Below are 20,747 nucleotides of genomic sequence, written 5' to 3' on the forward strand. Positions count from 1 at the left end.
ATCCCTAGGATAAATTGGTCAATGATGTCACACTTATTAGCTCCATTAGACCTACCTGCCAGAGTCCTGAAGCAGGTGGTGTATCCCCTGTATACTTTCTCATGGAGCCTTTCCGGAGAGGTTTCCATTTGCAGGTTGACACTTGAAGTGAATTTGCCCTCAGCCTTCCCCTTCACTATTTTAGTTCACATTCTTTTCTTGTGTGATTCTATTACGATGGCATGTTAGATATTCATAACTTCCGAATAAGGCCTTAATATATCCCCTGATGCTCCAGTGAATCTTTCGATATTTAAGTATATTACAGCCAGTACTATTATTCATCAAGTTTAAAACAAATCCCCTTCCGTCCACTTACAGAAAAGGGTGGAAACAAAAATGACAATAGATCTGACAGAAGAACATCCTCTCTTGACAAATAGTCAAATTAAATACAGCTCTCATCCAACCACAGTCACAGTCGGGACCCACCTCTCGCAGCAGACAGAGAATCACACCCAAATTCTGACAAATACACTCAAGTAAAGACAATTTTGTGGTTATAAAGCCCACCCCATAGTGCTATACATCTTCACTCAGAAATCCCCTGTTAAGTTTGTAGCAGCAACTAGTATTTGTCTTGCTTCTATAGGTGCCTTCAGTCAGATTGAAGTGGAGGAATAACTGCTTTGTTAATTTTAGTTTTTGGAATTGGGTCTAGTACTAACCTCAGCTATTTGAATATTAAACAACAGTTTTTTGTTTTAGTGTGTTGACTAAAACTGGCTCATGGTTTTCACCAGTTGAACCTACTTGTTCTTCTCTCACTCTGTCAAGATTATTATCGATCTTGTATTATTATTGACTCACTGCTTTCACTGGTGGAGATTTCGGGGATGAATTGTGCGTGCTTTTTCTTAAGTCGGACGTTTAATCACGAGAATAATATTTGTCACTGGGGATTTGCACATCTTCAAAAGAATTCAAACTTTTTTATTTTTTATCTTCTAGAACAACAATGGTTACAAAATAAAAAAAAACAACAACCCCAAACTATTTTTACATGGGCTCTTATATGGACCATTTCTTTTCCTTTTTATTACATATAGAATAATTCATTTTATTCCCTCGGATTTAGACTAACCTGACTTTTAAAATTATAGACAAGTGCATGATATAATCAGAGACCAAGTTATGCCAAGCTGGTGGCCACTTTTTAAATTAAGAACCAAAACAGGAAAAGTAGCACTTCGGTGACAACTGGAAGATAACACGGCTTGTACAGAATTTGGCCAGTCTTGTGGGTGCCTGGTTACCCACAGGAGTCAGGGTTCTACTAAACACATTTGCAGTGTTATCTTTGTTACCTAGACAGCTGGCCAGACAGTGAGTGACTAAGTCTGACTCCACATATGGTTCACAAAGGTGAAATTCAGTACATCTTCTCTGCTGTTTTTGCCAAGCTGAGTAGCAGTTCCAGTAGTTTTGGTTTCTTAGCTATTTCTCATCCCTTTGAGGGGGAAAATAAGTTTGTTTGTTTTTTTATTTGTTTTTTCCCAATTTGTTTTGTTGATTTCAGATGGAAATCTTTTTCTTTTTTTTGTTACCAGTGCTTCTATTTCAATACAATGCAAGCTTCTCATCTCATGTTTACTGCTTTGTTTACAACACCTCTTGCCATTTTGAGAAGAAGACAACAAAACTAAACAAAACAAACATTACAGCTTGTGATTCCAAAGTCTAAATTCCCATTTTACTTCTTGTGTGTGGTTATAGTGTCAACTCAGAAATAACTGACTCAGAAGCCTATTGCTGTAGAACTGCTTTGACAATTAAGATTGGCCAGTCCCGTATACATGAGAGTTAGGTATACATCCGATATAGACAGTATATTATTGTTATTACAAAATAACATTCAACGTTGGGCTAAAGGATTTCAAAGGAAAATGTCATATCTAAACTGTTCAGATCCTGATAAACAAATAGTATGTGGCTGAAGTGTTAAAAAGTGCTTTAGGTAAAAGTTCACCACTAACATGTAAATTTAGTAAAATAGAAAAATATACTTCTGTAGTTATTGGCATTGTGAAGCTATTATTTATTTATTTGAAATGCCAAAAGAAAGCATCATCTGGGCATGAAGCTAGATGATAAGCTGAATTGATTATGCTGTAGCATAATGTAGCTCCTGTTCCTGAGAGGGGCTTCCACCTGCTAGTGAACTATGTAAGCACAGGTTCCTTTATCATTACAAGTCCCTGTTATTTTCTTCCACACTGTAATTATGCCCGGCACATCCCCTGCTTTCACCTGGCACTGTGTTTATCCTAAGAGGAAGTGGTGTACAAGTGCCACGTACTCTGCCAACTAGCTATCAAATTGTTCATTCATTCATTTTCATTCAAATTAACATAGTAATCCAGTTTAAGGGATGTCACAGTGTCCACCTATAGACAAGACAGTGAGGTAAAATATACAGTGCCTCAAATTCATTTTCAATGTGGGGTCTGCTTTAGGAAATATTCTCTCCCTTTTCACTGAAAACCACAGAGCTTGTAACCCACATCACCCACTTTCAGTACCGGATGAGCAAAATCACTTTTTAATTTGGTACCCAGGAAATATGTAACATATTTGATCAAAATGCACACTTATGTCAGATGTTTTTGGCCCTTGTACAGGTGTTTTCTATAGGAGTATTCAGACATGTACTGCAAGAATATGTACTTTCAGATCATTTCTGCAGAGCTGCCAAATCTCTAATTATGCAATGCCCTAGAAAACAATCATAGGCATTCTCTTATTAAGCATCATGACCAGCTGTGAAAAACAAACAACTGAAAAACATTGCATTTTCAAAAGAGGATTTCTTATTAACCGTAAAAGACTTGCGATCCTACACACTTCATTATGTATACAATATATCATTTTGTACATTGTGCTTTCCTAAACCTACCCCTAAAAGCTAAAGAATATCCTCTTCAAGGATTTACATGTTGACATCCAAAAAGGCTGGAGGAAAATGGAGGCGGTGCACATTTTAAGTGTTTAATCATATCCTTTTGGGTTTATGTTTCTACTAGATTAATGACAGCTGTTTCTTCTGAATGTATTTGTTCAGTCTTGACTTTACCTTTTAAAGGAAGTCCAAAGGCTTTGCTCTTCAGGAATTGTTTTTAGATTTCCTGTTTTTTGACCCGCAGTGGGCAACAGCCAAAGAAGTTGAATTATGTCTTTGTACAAAGGTTTTTTTTTTTTTTTTCCCAGGTTACCATGTAATGCTGTGTATATGTATAACATTGTATATTGGTGTTTGTTAAACCATGTCAGTCATCTTTTAATAAAGTGACTAAAAAGTAACTAATACAAATAATAAGGAATCATTTAACTTGGTCAGTTTCCAGCAGAACAGGAAATCTGTAATTTTAATAAATATGAAATGTTGTTATTATTGTTTTTATTATAGGATGGAAATCATCATCATCATCAAGGATTTCTGAAACATTATTTCATTATTATACTGGCTTAACCAGTATGACACACTTGGTGACAGTTATGGTTGCAGTACATGCAGGGAATATTGTACTGGCTTCGGGGATCTACATTTGCTTTCTGTTTCTTGTAATTCGTTGCTTTCTAAGCAGGTGGTCATACCCTTCATACTGCTCTCACACTGAAATATCATCAAATCACAATGGTGTTCCAGGCTGGAGTATAGATATAGGGACCTTGATGCCAGACAATTTTCCAATGCTCCATGCAAGTAATAAAAGCATGATTATATTGGGATCGGTCAAGTTTTATATAAGGGGGGCTGCCAATTGGTTAATCTGGCAAAAGCCTGGACTCACCCATATGGAGGTTTAGCTGTGCAGTGATTTCCTACAGGGTCAGCATGCCTTCAGTGCACTTTACAACACTGGATCATAAGTAATCCAAGGTTTACTAAAGTATAGTATAGATATTTATGCTGTATGATGGTATTCCCATGGTCCAGTGTACTCAGGTACAGTGAATGTATGTTGAATCCACTGCAATACTACAGTAACAACACAGTAAAGTCATCCAAAAATATGCAACTGTTCCAATTGTAAATTACAAGAGCAAATATACATAAGTGTCAAAGTGCAGAATGAGCCTTAAGGTGTGGAGCTTGTGACGTCACTAGCTAATGAAGAGTAATGAAGAGCACCCACAATTCACCCAACAGCAGTAGAGTCGACCATATACGGACACATTTATGGTGCTTGCTTAAAATTGTAGCTTGACAAGCTTTGATGTACAGTGCAACCATTTCTTCTTTCCCTGAAGCAATTTCACTCAGAATCCCCACCTGTTCATGATTTACTGGCTCTGTCAGGTCTTGCGGAAGTTCCTTGCACCTTTTTTCACACGAGATAAATGAAACTAAAAATCACAAAAATAGCACTTTCATTTCAGTATGATCCAGTTCTGTACAGTGTATTATACAACATCTTAAAAATGGATCAAACTTACAACTGAATGACTCAGTTCTGTACGTTTGAGAAAGCTGTAGACTACATATATAGAAATTTGAATGTATTTATATATAGTGCCTATATTCACGCCCCTTGAACTTTTTCACATTTTGTTACAACCTAAAATTTGTATACATTTAAATGGGATTTGTTTCCCCTATGATTGACCCAACCTACTGATCACTTTGAATTATTATTGTAAAACAATAGTTAATGAAACATTAAAAAAACTGAGATGTCTTTGTTAGATAAGTATTCAAGCTCTCTCAAGATGGATGGGGATCGTTGGTGGACAGCAATCTTCAAGTCTTGCCACAGATTCTCAATCAGACAAATGTCCGAGCTTTGGGCCACTCTAGGACATTCACTCTCTTGTTTTTATGCCACTTTGGTTGTGTGCTTGTGGTCATTTTCTTGCTAAAAGGTAAATCTATGTCCCAGTGTGTACTGCATGTATTTAGCTCCATCCATTTTGCCCTCTACCCCGACAAGCTTCCCAGTCCCCGCCACTGTAAAGCATCCACATAACATTATGCTGCCGCATCCATGCTTCACAGTAGGGATTGTGTTACCTGAGTGATGTGCTGTTGGGTGTGTGCCAGAAATAATACTTTGCATTTAGGCCAAATAGTCCAATTCTTGTTTAGTCAGACCACAGAATCTTTTGTCACGTCTTTTCAGAGTCTCCCACGTGCCTTTTTGCAAATTCCAAGCAAAATGTTACTGTACATGGGCTATTTTCCAGAAATTTCTTCCTTCTTGACACACTTTCATACAGGTCAGATTTGTGGAGTACCAGAGCTATTGTCGACTCATGGACAATTTTTCATCATGTGTATCAGTCAACAATATCCAAAACACTTTATAAATATGGGGCTCATTGTGTGCATTACATTATTACAGGTGACATAACCCCTCTGTAAAAGCAGTACAATGGTAAATCTCCTGCATTGGGAGACATGGTCTTTTGGCTTAGCAGGCTTATCACTCTACTGGGTGGAGCTGTGTGGTGTGGAGCACCCATGCGGGTAGCTCCAACCCCCACCAGCTACATATGGTAGGGTCAGGGTGACCAGTTGGAAGCCATTACTAAAAATAAGCCAATTTATAAGCATGTGAGTGATCTTGCAAAAATTTGGCTTAAGTTGTTGTGGTTAGAAAAGACCAAATTGCAACTCTTTGGTCTAAATGCCAAGCAGTATATTTGGCGCAGACCCAACACAGCACATATCCCAGTTAACACCATCCTTACAGTCAAGCATGGTGGTGGCAGCATCTCCTCAGCATGGACAGGAAAGCTTGTTAGGATTGAAGGACAAATGGATGGAGCAAATACTAGAAGAAAACCTGTTTAAGTCAGCTAAAGACTTACAGCGGGATAATGATCTATCTTAAGAATAAGAAAGTTAATTTCCTTGAGGGGTCCATGCAATCAAAGTCCTGAATTGAATCCTATTGAGAATCTGGAAAGACTTGAAAAATACTGGCTAATTTGGAAATGGCAGCTGATTATATACGTCTTAACACTTATGACTCCTCTACTGAAACAGCAGGGTTGTAGGCAGGTAAAACGCAATATTCAAAGCATGACTTTCCAAAGCTATCTGGAAGCTATAGGGATAATAGGGATAACTCTTTGTAGGGAGGAGTGACACAACTCTCATTGATAAAAAAATAAAAAAAGTTTTGATTGTACACCTCCTTGCACTATTTTCATATAATTGCTCCTCTGCTCAAAACATTCAATATCCTGTTATCCCAGGAGAAAAGAAAACCACTTCCTGGTCAATCCAATTTTACGTCTTCACCATGAGCAATGACCAGTGGTTATGAATAGAAAGTAGTCTAGGTTTGGATTGTGCTGTCAGTAGATGGTTTGACTCCTTAAAGCCACACTGTGATGGCTGCCCTGGATAAACTGTGTCTTTTCGAAATGGAGCATTGTTCCGAAGGCGCAACACACCACGAGTTGACCTTCCAAGCCATTTCTCACGGACAGCATCTCTGAATTTGTGTGTGTGTGTGTTTGCAAGCACCCCTGCCTTATTATTGTGGTTTTGCAAAACATGTAATTTAAGATAATTCTATCAGAATGCCCCAAAATACAGCCATAATCTTTCCAGCTGATAGATTCCCGTGGAATTTGTTTGTCGTTGTTTCCTATGCGTAGATTCCTGTTTGGTTTCTATATCCCAAAGATCATTCCAGACTTCATCCCAATTCATGATTTGTGTGTGTGTGTGTGTGTGTGGGGGGGGGGGGGGGGGGTCAAACTTTTGACAGTATTCAACTTGGATTTGGTTTGGTGAAACTCAAGAAGCACTAAAGTGTTTTCATGCCTGATTATTAAAAAGCTGCATTTTGATGCATCTCACAAACAAATCTGTAAGACTTTATATTTTTGTTTACAAGAATGAACAACATACATCTTACAATGTTTCAAGAACTGCCTAGACTTCTTATTGCTTATATATTTAAATAGTGGTCTTCCTAAATACATAAACTAAATTGCTGACTTGCCTGAATGTATTTGTCTGATATAACAAAGACAATTGCTTGTGATTCCTTAATCAACGCATGTACATACATTTTTAATATTAATATTTCTTATTAAACCCCAAGTCTTTCATGCAACGGTTGCCCAGCCCCCTCCCACTCATACTTTTATTACACAGAAGTGTGTGTGTGTCCGGCTAGTCTCACACAGAGGAAAATATATTACAAACCTGTAAGGATGTGATTCCCACTATTCCTGACCTGTCTTGAAAATCTGAACTCATTTTCAATTAAATTATAATGGTGGTGTTTATTCTAGATGCTTTCAATAACGCAGCACACATGCAGTCCTTAGCCAACGTGTTTATCTTTGACGGAGTATGAAACTTCACCTATGTGTGGTAGAATAAAAAAATATTGCAACTGGAAATACCATCAAGTGGGTTGGGCACACTTTTCTTCCCCTTTTTCCTTTATAGTATAAGTATGGAAACTTGTCCAAACCTCCTCTACTCCGAAGAAGAGATGGGTGTTAGCAAGCTGAGGTCGCAGACAACTATGAAGCTGCATGTGGTGAGTAGCATCTGAGACTCGACTCTGTCATTGGGTGGATGTTAGACTAGACTTGGCATTTACGTTTAAAGATTCGTTTTTATATTGCATATTCTTCTGGTAAATGCTACGAAACCTTGTCGGTGGGTACAGAGCTGTCATAGCATTTCAGTAGCTCTATACAGTCCCATTACTCGAGGAAGGACCGAGTTTCAAGAGAGACAACTGAAGAAAAATAAAGGGATGGTATAGATTTAAACGAGCGAGCTACTGCGGGAAAAACTGCGCTATGAGCACGTATAAGACATGTCAAGCGAGGACAGACGTTAAACAACGCGACGGTATTTACAAACAAAGTATAATTAATTTACCAAAGGCTAAAGGAAAATAACATCATTTCCAATCATATTTTGATCCCTCCCCCCCAACAGCATGTATACCATCTTTTACGTGTTAACTGGTGAATAAGCATCTATTTGGGATAACAGATTGATGCATTGAGTCTCTGTTGGTTGTATGCTATCTAGTGTTCGTTATATAGTGTAGTATTTTCTCTGACTAGCTTTAACTGGGCTCTGCAGGGAAACAGTTAGCACCTCTAACCGCAGGGTACAGTCTGTCCTGTTGCAGAATGATCTAGGCTGTGATCAAGTCAGTCCTCCCACTCAAACCCTAGTGCAAACATTTTAATGAAGTTGCGGTTATTTGTGGGCAAAAACATCCCTGTTTTGAGAAATCAAGATCCTCAGCTGAAAATGTAACGATTTATTGAGGGGAAACAGCAGTGTATGTATAATATCTAAGGAAAGAGAGGTTCATTTCAAGCAGTCTGTTTGTGGGAAGATTCATGGAATGAAATGGAATGAAGTGTGATTTACCAGACAGCTGATTTTAAGTGACAGATTGTTTTAAGCTAAACAGCACTGTTTAATGCATCCTTTTATGTCCAGGTCCAAATTGGTTTTAATAATATGCCCAATGCTAATGTTAAATACTGTCTACTTGCACATACTACATTTTCCTTAGTTGTCAAATGATTTGAATACATTCAAGTTATTATGTATCTTTTTTCCCCAAAATGTAGTTCTTACACACTGGCTGTTGTATATACTACATCAATGGTACTGTATACAAATCCTATCTATAGAGCTTTGTCTTATGCTGCATTTACAAAATTATTTTTGTTTGGAAAAAAAAAGAAAAAAAAAAAAGTATATATATATTACTACCAAATTGTAAAATATGATTTGTCAGTAATATAAAGGTCTCAGTTTCACACCTGTAAAGCAAACTTAGTGAACTTCCCACCTGTCAATCAATTTAAAAGTCAGTTGAGAAAATGTGATGTACTGAAACTAAGAGAACACAACACACAGTGCTGTTGTTCTTAGAAAGAAACTCCATAAACCAGAAGTAAAACTGGTTCCCCATTGTAATTCCATTGGATAACTGAAATTGTAGTATTCCATTAAGCTGGGCTGACGTCACAATGTTTTTTTTTTTTTTTTCAAGGAACAAAAAGTTAAGAAAGGAAGTACTGTATAGCAACTTCCCCATTTCCTATAGGACAAAATATAGCAAAAGTAAAGGCTACACAGTGTTTATTTACTGTGACCTGCTTACAATAGAAAGAAAACGCCTAGTGTTGTAAAAATACAAAAACATTTATTGAATACAAATGCCCTTTTCCCAAGGCTATTGAAGTAGAAAAGGGAAGAAAACTACCATCCCAAGCTGCTCATTCATTTGTAGTTGCATTCATTCTTACAGAGTCTCTAGATGTCTTCTCTTTATAAGGCAATCTTATGATTACAGCCAAAAGTGTCTGGCTGCAGATTAGAGTTGCAGTGACTCGATTGAATATTATCTCATTCAGAGGATTGTATAATTAGTCTGGATCCCCACCTTACTTTTTGCATCCTCTTCAGAAGCAGTTGTTGAGGGACCAGTTAGTTGGCCAAGTAGAGAACAGTGTACAAAATAGTTATGTGAAATCCATGTGGTGGACTAAGGGTGGAGATAGTTAATTGAAAAAAGTGAAGTTCTAAAGGAATTTAATGCTCCCTTATCCTCAGAAAATATATATTTTTTCCTTTAAATAACACTTACATCTGAGTCCATACAGGTTTTCCCAGTTATTTTTATGCTCATAAAATAGTGATGTGGCACTATAAAATTAAAATCGTTTTGGTTTGAAACTTAGTTGTTAAAAGTAAAAGTACTTTTTCCATCTGTGAAAACAATATATGTGACAATATTAATGCCATTTAATACAATTAGGTCACTTTATAAAAGGTTTTAAAGGAAAAATATAATATTTCCATTTCACTGAACAAAATGTGGAATTCATTATTTGATGGTTGGTAACTATGATGCTTGTCTTCCAAAACAATGCCATTTCCTCTTTTTGCATGCATGGCATGGCACAGCCAACGTGGTAGATTAATCCGGTTAGTGAATGCTAGTTGAATGTAGGTCGTCTGGTCTAAATTTGGGATTGTCTTTGAATCATATATAGTCAAGAAAGTCACACCTGCGAATGATTTAAAAATGCAGGCCCCCTCCCCAATGACACAGAAAGAGCTATAGTTCAATATATTGCCAGGCCTCCTAAGATGTTATGAGAAAGGTAATTCCTAATTCCTTTACTTCCAATCCAGAAAGGTTACCCTCAGCACTTCAGGGAAAGACAGAAGGCAGTCCTGAGAGAGTTTGTATTTTTTGTTGACCACAGAAATTGACTTGAAATGGTGCAAGATCTTCCTTTCAGGTTTTCCAGTTTGACTGGAAGGAAAACGGTGTCTTAGGATTGTACATTAATACATGTTTTTTGTTTTGTTTTGTTTGTTTTGTTTACTCTTTCCAGTTATTTGCTGTCTCATTTTCCTGGGCTCTTCACGAGGTACCTGTACCGCAGTATCAGCACTGGGACCCTGTAACCGCTCAGCTTTATGCCTGTGACCAGTGTCCGCCAGGTACAGCACTGCAGCAACACTGCACTGCCAACAGTCCGACCGTGTGCTCGCCCTGCCCTGAGCACCATTTCTCCGAGTACTGGCACTGGGATGACAAATGTCAGTACTGCACCACCATCTGCAAAGAAAAGCAGTTTGTCCAGCAAGAATGTAACCGCACGCATAACCGGGTCTGCGAATGTATTGAGGGCTACCATCTTGAGGTTGAATTCTGCGTTAAACACACGGCTTGCTCACCAGGATTTGGCGTGAAGGTGCTGGGTATGTATTCTTATCCTCATTTGATTTGGAATGAAATGTAAGTGGGCTAACCTTTTATTCTGCATTTAAAATACCAGTAACTTCAGTTGTATTTTAAGGTATAATCGGATCCTTGGAGGTTTTCAAACTGTATTTAAATTTTTGTTTCCTTTCTCCTCTTCATAAACAAGCATAAAACCTATGAGATGTCCTTCAGAATCAGAATCAACTAACAGGTTTTTGTTTTATCCAGATTGTTAACTGCTTAATTGAGCCAATTGTGGGTTTTAATTAGACAATGTCCCAGTGTCCAGGTTATCCAATGATTGGCGATTTAAAGAGACCTGTTAAACCTGCAGGATTGTGGCTCTCCAGCAAGTGGGTTGGCCACCCCTGATGTATTGCCATATACATACAGACAAATGTTATGGTTCTGTCCCACTGAGAGGGAGATGGAGGGAGACTAGGAGGGGGAGAGAGAGGGAGAGAAGGAGATTTATAGGGCATTAATTGAAATAAAGAGATTGTGTAATTAGCCAGCAGACATTGCGACCTGCCAGGAGTACATTTTCACAGCCCTGATCCACAGAGTGCAGGGAGAATTAGTTAAACCGTAATGTGAAAGTCCCTGGTTCATGCCAAGAAAGTTTTGTAAGAAAGCAAACACACCTCTTTTTCTTATGCAGTGTTTCAATCAGCTCTTCTGCAGCAGTATATTTGAATTATTGCAGAAACTGTACAGTAGACATTTAATTGCAGGTCTAGTACAAGTAACAAAAAAAAAAATCTTCAGCTGGTATGAAATTGAGTCATATTCATATTCAGTACAGGCTAAATGCTTGATGTGGCCTCCTTTTACTGGGAAAGCTGTAAATGCTAGGGAGGATTTGGATTACTATTATACTTCTGAGACAGCTTTTACAGAGTATTTTATAGTGTATGTATAGTATATTTTTATGTGTGTGAGGTGTATGTTATATAGATATTGTCAATGGGGGTAGTCTGTTATTCAACAATATCATAAAAACCTTACACCTGGAAGCAATAAGATTTCGTTAGCACTGACATTGACAGTATACATTACACACCAGCAGGTGGCTCAGTATGACAACTATGTGTGTCCTCAATGCCTTTTGTGGGTGTTTTATGTGCAGTTGCATACATGTTTTCAGTGTTCAAGATGGTAACAGGATGTTGGATGACATGTTTCCTATGGTCCTATTTGTATGAGGACCAAGTTTAGGAATTGATTGGAAATTCAAGTACTGTTCTATGTAGTGATTTGTCAGCCATAGCTTGGTACACTCACTGACTTTACTTCAATGTTATGAGGGAAAGTTTTCTATGCTTGGTCTCAGGTCAACAATAACCAAAACCAAACAACAACAAAAGGAAAGGATGAGTTGTAATTGTAATTTTGTATCCAGAGGACACTGAACCCATTGCGATACATTCAACAAGACGTTAGATATTTTCATAATGTGTCACATACATACACTTAAAATTCATGAAATGACTCACTATTATTTTTTCCTCCTGCCTTTGGAATGGTATAAACACAATGTAATATGGATGCAGTGAGATTTTGATGGTTAATTTAGTTTAGATTTCGCCTGGCTATGACTGATGAGAGTGTGTATGGATCTGGCAGAATTCAAAGGTTCCTCCCAGTCAGCTTTCCAGTGTCCCAAAATGCTGATTATACCGTTACACTAAAGTGCCTTGTTTTGCAAACAGGCTTCTGAATGAGTGTCCTCGCATTTCTCTTTGCTGCTTGCTATCCATCTGAGAAAAAAAAATCTGGACCAAAGCAAAACCTTGACCGACACATGAATGAAAAATTACAAACTGCTTGTAATTGTATTCATAATTAGAGGTAAATGGCCTCTGACAATGCAACAAACCACGTTTGGGTAAAACTTTGTAATTTTTCATTTACACCTGACCCCTACAGCCTGAAAGCAATGAGACATCCTCTATGCCCTTAGATTGATTGCCTGTCACAGGGGGTGTGCTGATTATTCCAAGTCCAAGGGAGTGACGTCACTGCTACAGGCTCATGCAAAAAAAGATATCACGTCTTAGGTCTTTGGTTCATTTCCTGGTCCTATTTAAATGTGCAAAACCACAGCTACACAAATGCAAATGAGACACATTGACAGAATTGCTGCTACCATCATATCTCCTGTGTAGACTCAAAGACACTGAACCTGTGTTTTGTGAAATAGGTGCTTCTGTTATGTTATGGTTAATCATTGTATTATATCATAATCCTGACAGGGCTCTTATGCCTTCAGAAATTAAATATTTTCCCTGTGATTCCATATTGTGGGAGAGTTGAAATGTGGCAGTTAAGAATTTCAAAGTGAACTTTAGCTTCATTCCTGTTTGGGGACTTAAGTTATGAGATAAAGCTGGTGTTTCAACAGATAAATTGTAAAACATTACAATTATATAAAAATATAGCCCCTTCAAATAGCTCAGTAACCTCTCTAGACTTTATAATATCCTCCAGATTAGTTTTGTTTCCTAGTAATGGCTAGAGGAGTGGTTATTTTTAACAGCCCAACCAGCATCATTTCTGGTAAGACTGAAAGCCCCTAATGGTATAATCTAGTAGAACCACATGTTAACTACCTTAATTCTAATCAGTAGGAATCAAACACTGCATACAGACTGAGACTATTCCCAAAATATCCTGTGACTGGGCAGTTTAGGGAGCCGATCCAAATTCAAAACAAGCCTCCTGCTGTTTTGGGCTTTTGATCCTGCAGGAGGCTGTTGCATTCATTAGTCACGATTCATGAATCGAACACAGATTCAGGCACTAGTGGAAAAGGCTTTGAAAACTTTTTAAATGGGGGGGGTCCCAGTGTCCAGGGTATCCAACTTTTATTCCAGATCCTTGTCCTATGGAGGCCAGAGTAGTGCACCTCTTTTTTACGTGATGTTACTCGTAATATTGAATGAAATGGAATCGTTATTGTTCAACCATTTAAGACATGTTGGATAAAGGCATATGCTAATTTCCTTTTTTTAATCCTTTCCAATAATACGTACATTCAACTGTACAGTTATATCTACAGTAACACAATGTATATTACTTAAGATCTCCTTGTTGTGGTTAGAGGAAACGATGCCACAAAACCAAGAGTAAAATTACACCATTTTTTTTTTCGCTTCCGCTTTATATAAAGAAGTTGGAAAAGCCCTTAACCCATACGTTTATTTATTTTTTGTGCTGGCAGGTGTCTGGCCTTTTAAAAAGAGGTTATGTAACTTTAGGGTTATATAGGCTTAGAAAAAAAGTATTTTAGGATCACCTGAGAACCAGCATTTGCGAACAACCCATAAACTCAACCGCTTTCCGATTAATATACAATAGGAAAGGAAAAGACTGTGGGCTTTCTTCTTTCATTTCTAGTTCATGGATATTCCACAAAGTATGACTGGAAATGTCTAAGTCATTTAAACAAGATATTTTAAGGGCAGCTTTAGATTTGAAATAGTCTACTTCAATTTTTATTTTATATGTATTGATTTTCTTATTTTTATTTTATTAGATTTTATCCTTGTCAATATATATAATTGTCATCTGCTGAAGGAGTCACTGCATGAGTGTGGTTATTTCTATTACTTTTATACAAAGGTTTTCTTTTCTCATCCTCTGCAGCTGTGTTAACAGAAGGATGTTGGGTTCCCATTGATATATCAGACCTATTAAAAAGAAAACAATGATTTATTGTAACAGAATGCCAGTAAAATATGCAGCCATATGTATATATTTTGGCTTTCAAAATCACGTTGTGACATCATACTTCCAAGAATAAAAACATTTTTCTTTTGTTTTGTGTATTCTCTCCATTGTCATCCAGGCACAACAGAAAGTGATACAGTTTGCGAGAAATGTCCAAAGGGATACTATTCAGACAGAGATTCAGAGATGGAACCCTGCATGAAACATCAAAACTGCACACAACTTGGGCTTGCGACCGCCACTCCTGGCACGCCAAAACACGACGCAGTGTGCGAGAGTCACGGCAGAAAAACCCCCTCGGACTGCTTCCGTCGCCACCATCGCTGTCACACAGGTAAACCATGGCGATTGTGTAGGATGACTGGAATCTGGTTTTGCTTCAGGTTGTATAAGACAATGTGCAGTCATTTAGGAGTATAAAAGAAGCCCTCTTTATCAATACGAAGCAGTCAATCAAGCTTATGGACACCTGCCATATTCAGTAGGGGTGGGTTGAATGTCTGACATACAACCTGCCCCTGTTTTTTGTTTTCTGATGCTTTCCCCCCCAATACCAAGGCAACACACACTGGGAACTGGGAGGAAGGGCAAATGTTACATAACACACTGCTGGGTTAGGAAATGATTGAATAAACAGCATAATGCAATAGGTTATGCAATATGGGGAAAAATTTAAGGGTAGCAACAACAAAAAGTTGAAGTGATGGCATGCAATAGACTCTGGGTGAATAGGGAGTATGTATTAAGGAAATTAAACATGGTGACGAAATAGCGAAATAGAAACCCTATGAGGTTGTGAATATCCATACTTTTCAACTTAAGCACATATTATGACAGTATTATGTCTGCACTTGTTACCTCATTATGTGTGCTTATTGTATATTGTATTTTATATTGATTGTGCTACTGCGCTTTTGTAATACTGTAATGTTTTATTCATTATTGACTGTAATAGTGTACTTTTGTTGTGTTTGTGTGAACTGCATAAGGGTGTCTGCTAAGAATTAAATAAATCTGTATGTTGAAGCTTAATCTAAAGCACTTTTTGCTCTTTGTTGTGATGCAAAGTACACTCCCTACACTTCCAAACGTTTCTCTCTCTCCATAGATATCACACTGTGTGAAGAGGCCATATTCCAGTTCATCCCCTCTCAAGAGCTGTCCTCCCTCCAGCTGGATGTTTTAATTCAGAGCTTGCCTGGGAGGAAAGTGGATATCCGCAACATGGAGCGCATCCGAAAGACATGCAGCCCTAAGCAACAGATTCTGCACTTGCTCAAACTGTGGATGCAGAAGAACAGGGATCAGGATGGGATGCTCAGCATTATACGAGGTGAGGTTCCTTCTGAGAGGTCAACTGCTCCCTTCTGGACTTCGGTTTCTATCACCAATATTTGGCTAATGACACTGGCAGTGGCCCGTGACCCACTATTTGTCTAATCCAATTCATTTGATAACAAAGGAACTTATTTTAGAATCGTAAAAAAAATGTATTTTGTTCTGGGAATCTAGGAAGTCCTCAATTTGCATGTGTGTAAGAACTCTGCAGGAAGGTGACAGTTTTACTAAAAGAAAGTCAACCCCTGCTTTGAGAGTTAACAAAGAACTAGTAAGTAGAAATGTGAGTGTTTGTGTTTGTGTTTGGGGAGGGGTGGGGGGGTTACAATCTCTTAAATCTCTTAAAATGCATTCCTAGTTTTGCATGGGACTACAAGCTTAAACTCCTATAGAAACAGTATGCCCCAGGCATTAAGAAACCCAGATAATGGTTCAGTGCCATGTGGTTATTATGATTACCAATCCTGTGTACCCTTAGAGAACTGAAAACCTTTAAAATATAACGTCTGATTTTGTATAAATATTGTCAGAAAATATAGATATATTTGCCTTTGTTTGTCTTCTCTTGTAGATGTCAATCATTGCGAGAGAGTGGTGTCCAGGTGTATGAGTTTTAAGAATCTAACGTTGAGCCAATTGACAGCAGTCATGGAAAGCCTGCCAGGAAACAAAGTGAAAGAGGAGGACATTAGGCAAACCATGATGGCTTGTGACTCGGAGCACCGGGTTCTGCAGCTCCTGCATTTATGGAAGATGCAAAATGGAGACCAAGACATTGCCAAAGGACTTTCTCAAAGCGTTCGAAAACTCAGAACCAAGAAAGTCCCCAAAAGGTTACTGAAGAGCATTAAACGCATCATAAACATTTTCAGTACCTCGTCTATACACAAAATGTACGAAAAAATGTTTTTTGATATCATTCAGGGGAGCACATGTTTAAAATCCACATCGCTCAATGAATAGACACAGGGACATTATCTTTTGAGAAACAAATATTGTATTATTTAAAAGTTGTATATAATCATCAAATGTCCAAAAACCTCATAATTCTGCTTTATAAGCTTACCTTCACTTTGTGGATGGGAAGACAATTGTGTTAGGTCTTCATTTAAAATTAAAACAAATCTGATCATTGATTATGCTAATAGGGTGGGGGGGGGCATAAAAAGGACTTGCAGAAATATCATTAAACATTTTCAGTGTTTGGGATAACTGAATACATAGTTTCTGCCTTGCTTTCTATTCCAAATAACTCAGTGTTGTGTGGGAAATTTACCTGAGATTATATCATAGCCTATGCACTCAAGAAGCCTGTTATATCAGTTACTGGGAACTGCATGTTATGGTGACATAGATACCACAGTCTAGCCTATATTTAGCAATACTGTGCCTTGCTAAACAACCTAACAATTATTTGGGAATAACCTATGTGAAACAGAATCATCATTTATGTGGAGCGAAAGAATAAGTGAAAAGTGTCAAAAACCGCCCTTACTCGGTTCAGCTGGGAATTTGTGGTTAGGCAGTCACCCTTCCCTCTTACTCAGAAAATTAATTCTACATTCACTTTGCTGTCCGTTCCTCTAATGGTTTAAAAAGCCCTTGGATTTCCTGCCGGTGTTTGTGATTAATCACAAGTTGCAGTATGATTTTATAGATTTTATAGATTTTAGAATGCATTACACATGTTGACTAAAACACACAAGTAATTTCTTGCTTGTGGCATATCCTGGTATGAGTTTTGCATTATTTTTCTATGCTGGTGTGCGATTGGCTTATTGTCTATGCTTGCGTACTTTTACATCATAAAAACGTGATGCCATTAATGATGCCAATACCCCATGTACGTATGTTTCAGAGCTAGGTGTATATTCTTGAGTTACACTCTTTTTGTTTACTTTTTCTCTGTTTTTTATTTGGAAAAATGTAATTAGCGTGGTAAATAATCCCAGCAAAGAGAAGAGAGAATGCACAGTGTGTAAGACACATAATGGCCGATACTTTTTCATTTAGCCATCACCTTTAATCAAGTCAACTTACAAAATGTATATGAATCGTAATATCATACAACACTATACCAAATTTAATACTTGACACAGATGCAAAGAGTGGTATTGCATTCAAATAAATGGAGGGCAGTGCAAGAACATGACATTACTAGAAACTGCTCTTGCTGTACAATATATAATAGTTCTGTTGTTTATTTTCCAGAATTGTATTTTGGTTGTGGCATTAAAAAAGACACCTAGGTAAATTGTTCACTTTTGTTCACATTTTAGATCATGGGAATATTGAGAGGTATCCTTCAGCAGGTGTTTCCAGTCATGTTCTTCAAACTTCAATGTTCATTAGCCAGATTTGGTCTTTTCAGCAGACAATTTGAATATTTTGTTTCAGATATCAATGGTAGATTAATACAGAGATTTAATTAGAAAATATGTAGATTTGTTTTGTGTTGTGATATACACTCACCTAAAGGATTATTAGGAACACCATACTAATACTGTGTTTGACCCCCTTTCGCCTTCAGAACTGCCTTAATTCTACATGGCATTGATTCAACAAGGTGCTGAAAGCATTCTTTAGAAATGTTGGCCCATATTGATAGGATAGCATCTTGCAGTTGATGGAGATTTGTGGGATGCACATCCAGGGCATGAAGCTCCCGTTCCACCACATCCCAAAGATGCTCTATTGGGTTGAGATCTGGTGACTGTGGGGGCCAGTTTAGTACAGTGAACTCATTGTCATGTTCAAGAAACCAGTTTGAAATGATTCGACCTTTGTGACATGGTGCATTATCCTGCTGGAAATAGCCATCAGAGGATGGGTACATGGTGGTCATAAAGGGATGGACATGGTCAGAAACAATGCTCAGGTAGGCCGTGGCATTTAAACGATGCCCAATTGGCACTAAGGGGCCTAAAGTGTGCCAAGAAAACATCCCCCACACCATTACACCACCACCACCAGCCTGCACAGTGGTAACAAGGCATGATGGATCCATGTTCTCTTTCTGTTTATGCCAAATTCTGACTCTACCATCTGAATGTCTCAACAGAAATCGAGACTCATCAGACCAGGCAACATTTTTCCAGTCTTCAACTGTCCAATTTTGGTGAGCTTGTGCAAATTGTAGCCTCTTTTTCCTATTTGTAGTGGAGATGAGTGGTACCCGGTGGGGTCTTCTGCTGTTGTAGCCCATCCGCCTCAAGGTTGTAAGTGTTGTGGCTTCACAAATGCTTTGCTACATACCTCGGTTGTAACGAGTGGTTATTTCAGTCAAAGTTGCTCTTCTATCAGCTTGAATCAGTCGGCCCATTCTCCTCTGACCTCTAGCATCAACAAGGCATTTTTCGCCCACAGGACTGCCGCATACTGGATGTTTTTCCCTTTTCACACCATTCTTTGTAAACCCTAGAAATGGTTGTGCGTGAAAATCCCAGTAACTGAGCAGATTGTGAAATACTCAGACCGGCCCGTCTGGCACCAACAACCATGCCACGCTCAAAATTGCTTAAATCACCTTTCTTTCCCATTCAGACATTCAGTTTGGAGTTCAGGAGATTGTCTTGACCAGGACCACACCCCTAAATGCATTGAAGCAACTGCCATGTGATTGGTTGGTTAGATAATTGCATTAATGAGAAATTGAACAGGTGTTCCTAAAAATCCTTTAGGTGAGTGTATATGCTGTTGTTTTAAGAAGTGGTTTGTTTTTTATTACTATGTAATAGCCTTTTGGAAGCTTCTTTTTGAGTGAACAAGCTGTACTCAATGAACTTGAAAGATAAAGTGAATAAGTCCTGTTGCAAAGCTTATAAACTATTCCCATCTGGATTGATTATGTGTGTGTGTATGCATGTGTGTATAAAGGTATGCCACATATAGTCAAAGAGAGGAATTTAACCTATGGATCTATGCCTTCTGAGATATTCAGCTATAAGTATTGCCTGAGCAGAATATTATTCTTTCAAATGCATTTTTCTGTGTTTGGAGATGTTTTTCCATGGACGTTATGTTACAAATGAAAGACAAGTTTTTGTTGTTACATTTCTTAGCAGGGCAACTTATAATTGCTACAGTATATCATTTGATTTTTGACATAAAGTTAACCATTTATACAGCTGTGTTTTTACTGGAGCAGTTTGGGTACAATTCCTTGCTTGAGGGTAAACAGCAGTGACCCCCACTGGGATTGAACCCAATACACTCCACACTTGAGTCTAGTGCCCTGACTTCTACTCCTCACTGAATGAGTAATTGAATGAGTAATTCTACATAGGTTTCCAAGAATATTTTAGTTTTTCAACGAGTGACTGTCAAATATGACGAGGCAAGCATGTGCATACTACAAGATTTCTGGATATATTAGCAAATTTGTTAAAAATTTGTAAGTTATCGGTCTGTTTCCAGAGAGGCAGGATTCACTCAGGCAATTTCCTAGCTGCTTTAAAGCAGAAGGAACAGCCCTTTCAAAGGCAGTTTCTGTTGTTAATGCAATTGACATAAACTGTTTTTCAGAAAAGGTATTTCTCCCTTTCTTCCCTTTCAGCAGGGTAATCAGCAAGTTAGGAATAGAGACGTACAACTATTATGAAATGAGGAAGCTATGTCCCTTATATGCTAATATTAAATGTTTGATCTCAATGGGTCTATGATATTTGTCTCTGGACACTTAGGTGTGAATGCAGAGTAGAAATTATTCACTGACTGATCAGCAAAGGAATGTACAAATTTCTGTTTCATAAATTTGCTGCATAATCAGTCCCTTCAGGAATGTTGTGCAGTCATTTTATGATCCAAAGTTCATCTTTATTTTGGGAGTTAATTTTGGTTGGGACTGAAAAACCCCAACCTAAAAGTTGGGGGATTAATATTCATTTGTTGTTCTGGTGTTTGAGGCCTATT

The 20,747-nt window shown here is 38.0% G+C and overlaps 1 protein-coding gene across 1 annotated transcript; it reads left to right on the forward strand.

Annotated features, from left to right (window-relative positions):
• The first annotated feature begins 7,216 nt into the window (after positions 1-7,216).
• LOC136713800 (tumor necrosis factor receptor superfamily member 11B) lies at positions 7,217-18,923 on the forward strand. The gene is made up of 5 exons (XM_066691016.1): positions 7,217-7,547; positions 10,393-10,762; positions 14,617-14,832; positions 15,607-15,831; positions 16,408-18,923. Exons 1-5 carry the CDS (start codon positions 7,461-7,463, stop codon positions 16,797-16,799), a joined length of 1,290 nt encoding a protein of 429 aa, XP_066547113.1. The 5' UTR covers positions 7,217-7,460; the 3' UTR covers positions 16,800-18,923.
• Positions 18,924-20,747: the final 1,824 nt, after the last annotated feature.

This window comes from Amia ocellicauda, chromosome 18 (genome assembly GCF_036373705.1).
Source record: "Amia ocellicauda isolate fAmiCal2 chromosome 18, fAmiCal2.hap1, whole genome shotgun sequence".
NCBI classification, from domain to species: domain Eukaryota; kingdom Metazoa; phylum Chordata; class Actinopteri; order Amiiformes; family Amiidae; genus Amia; species Amia ocellicauda.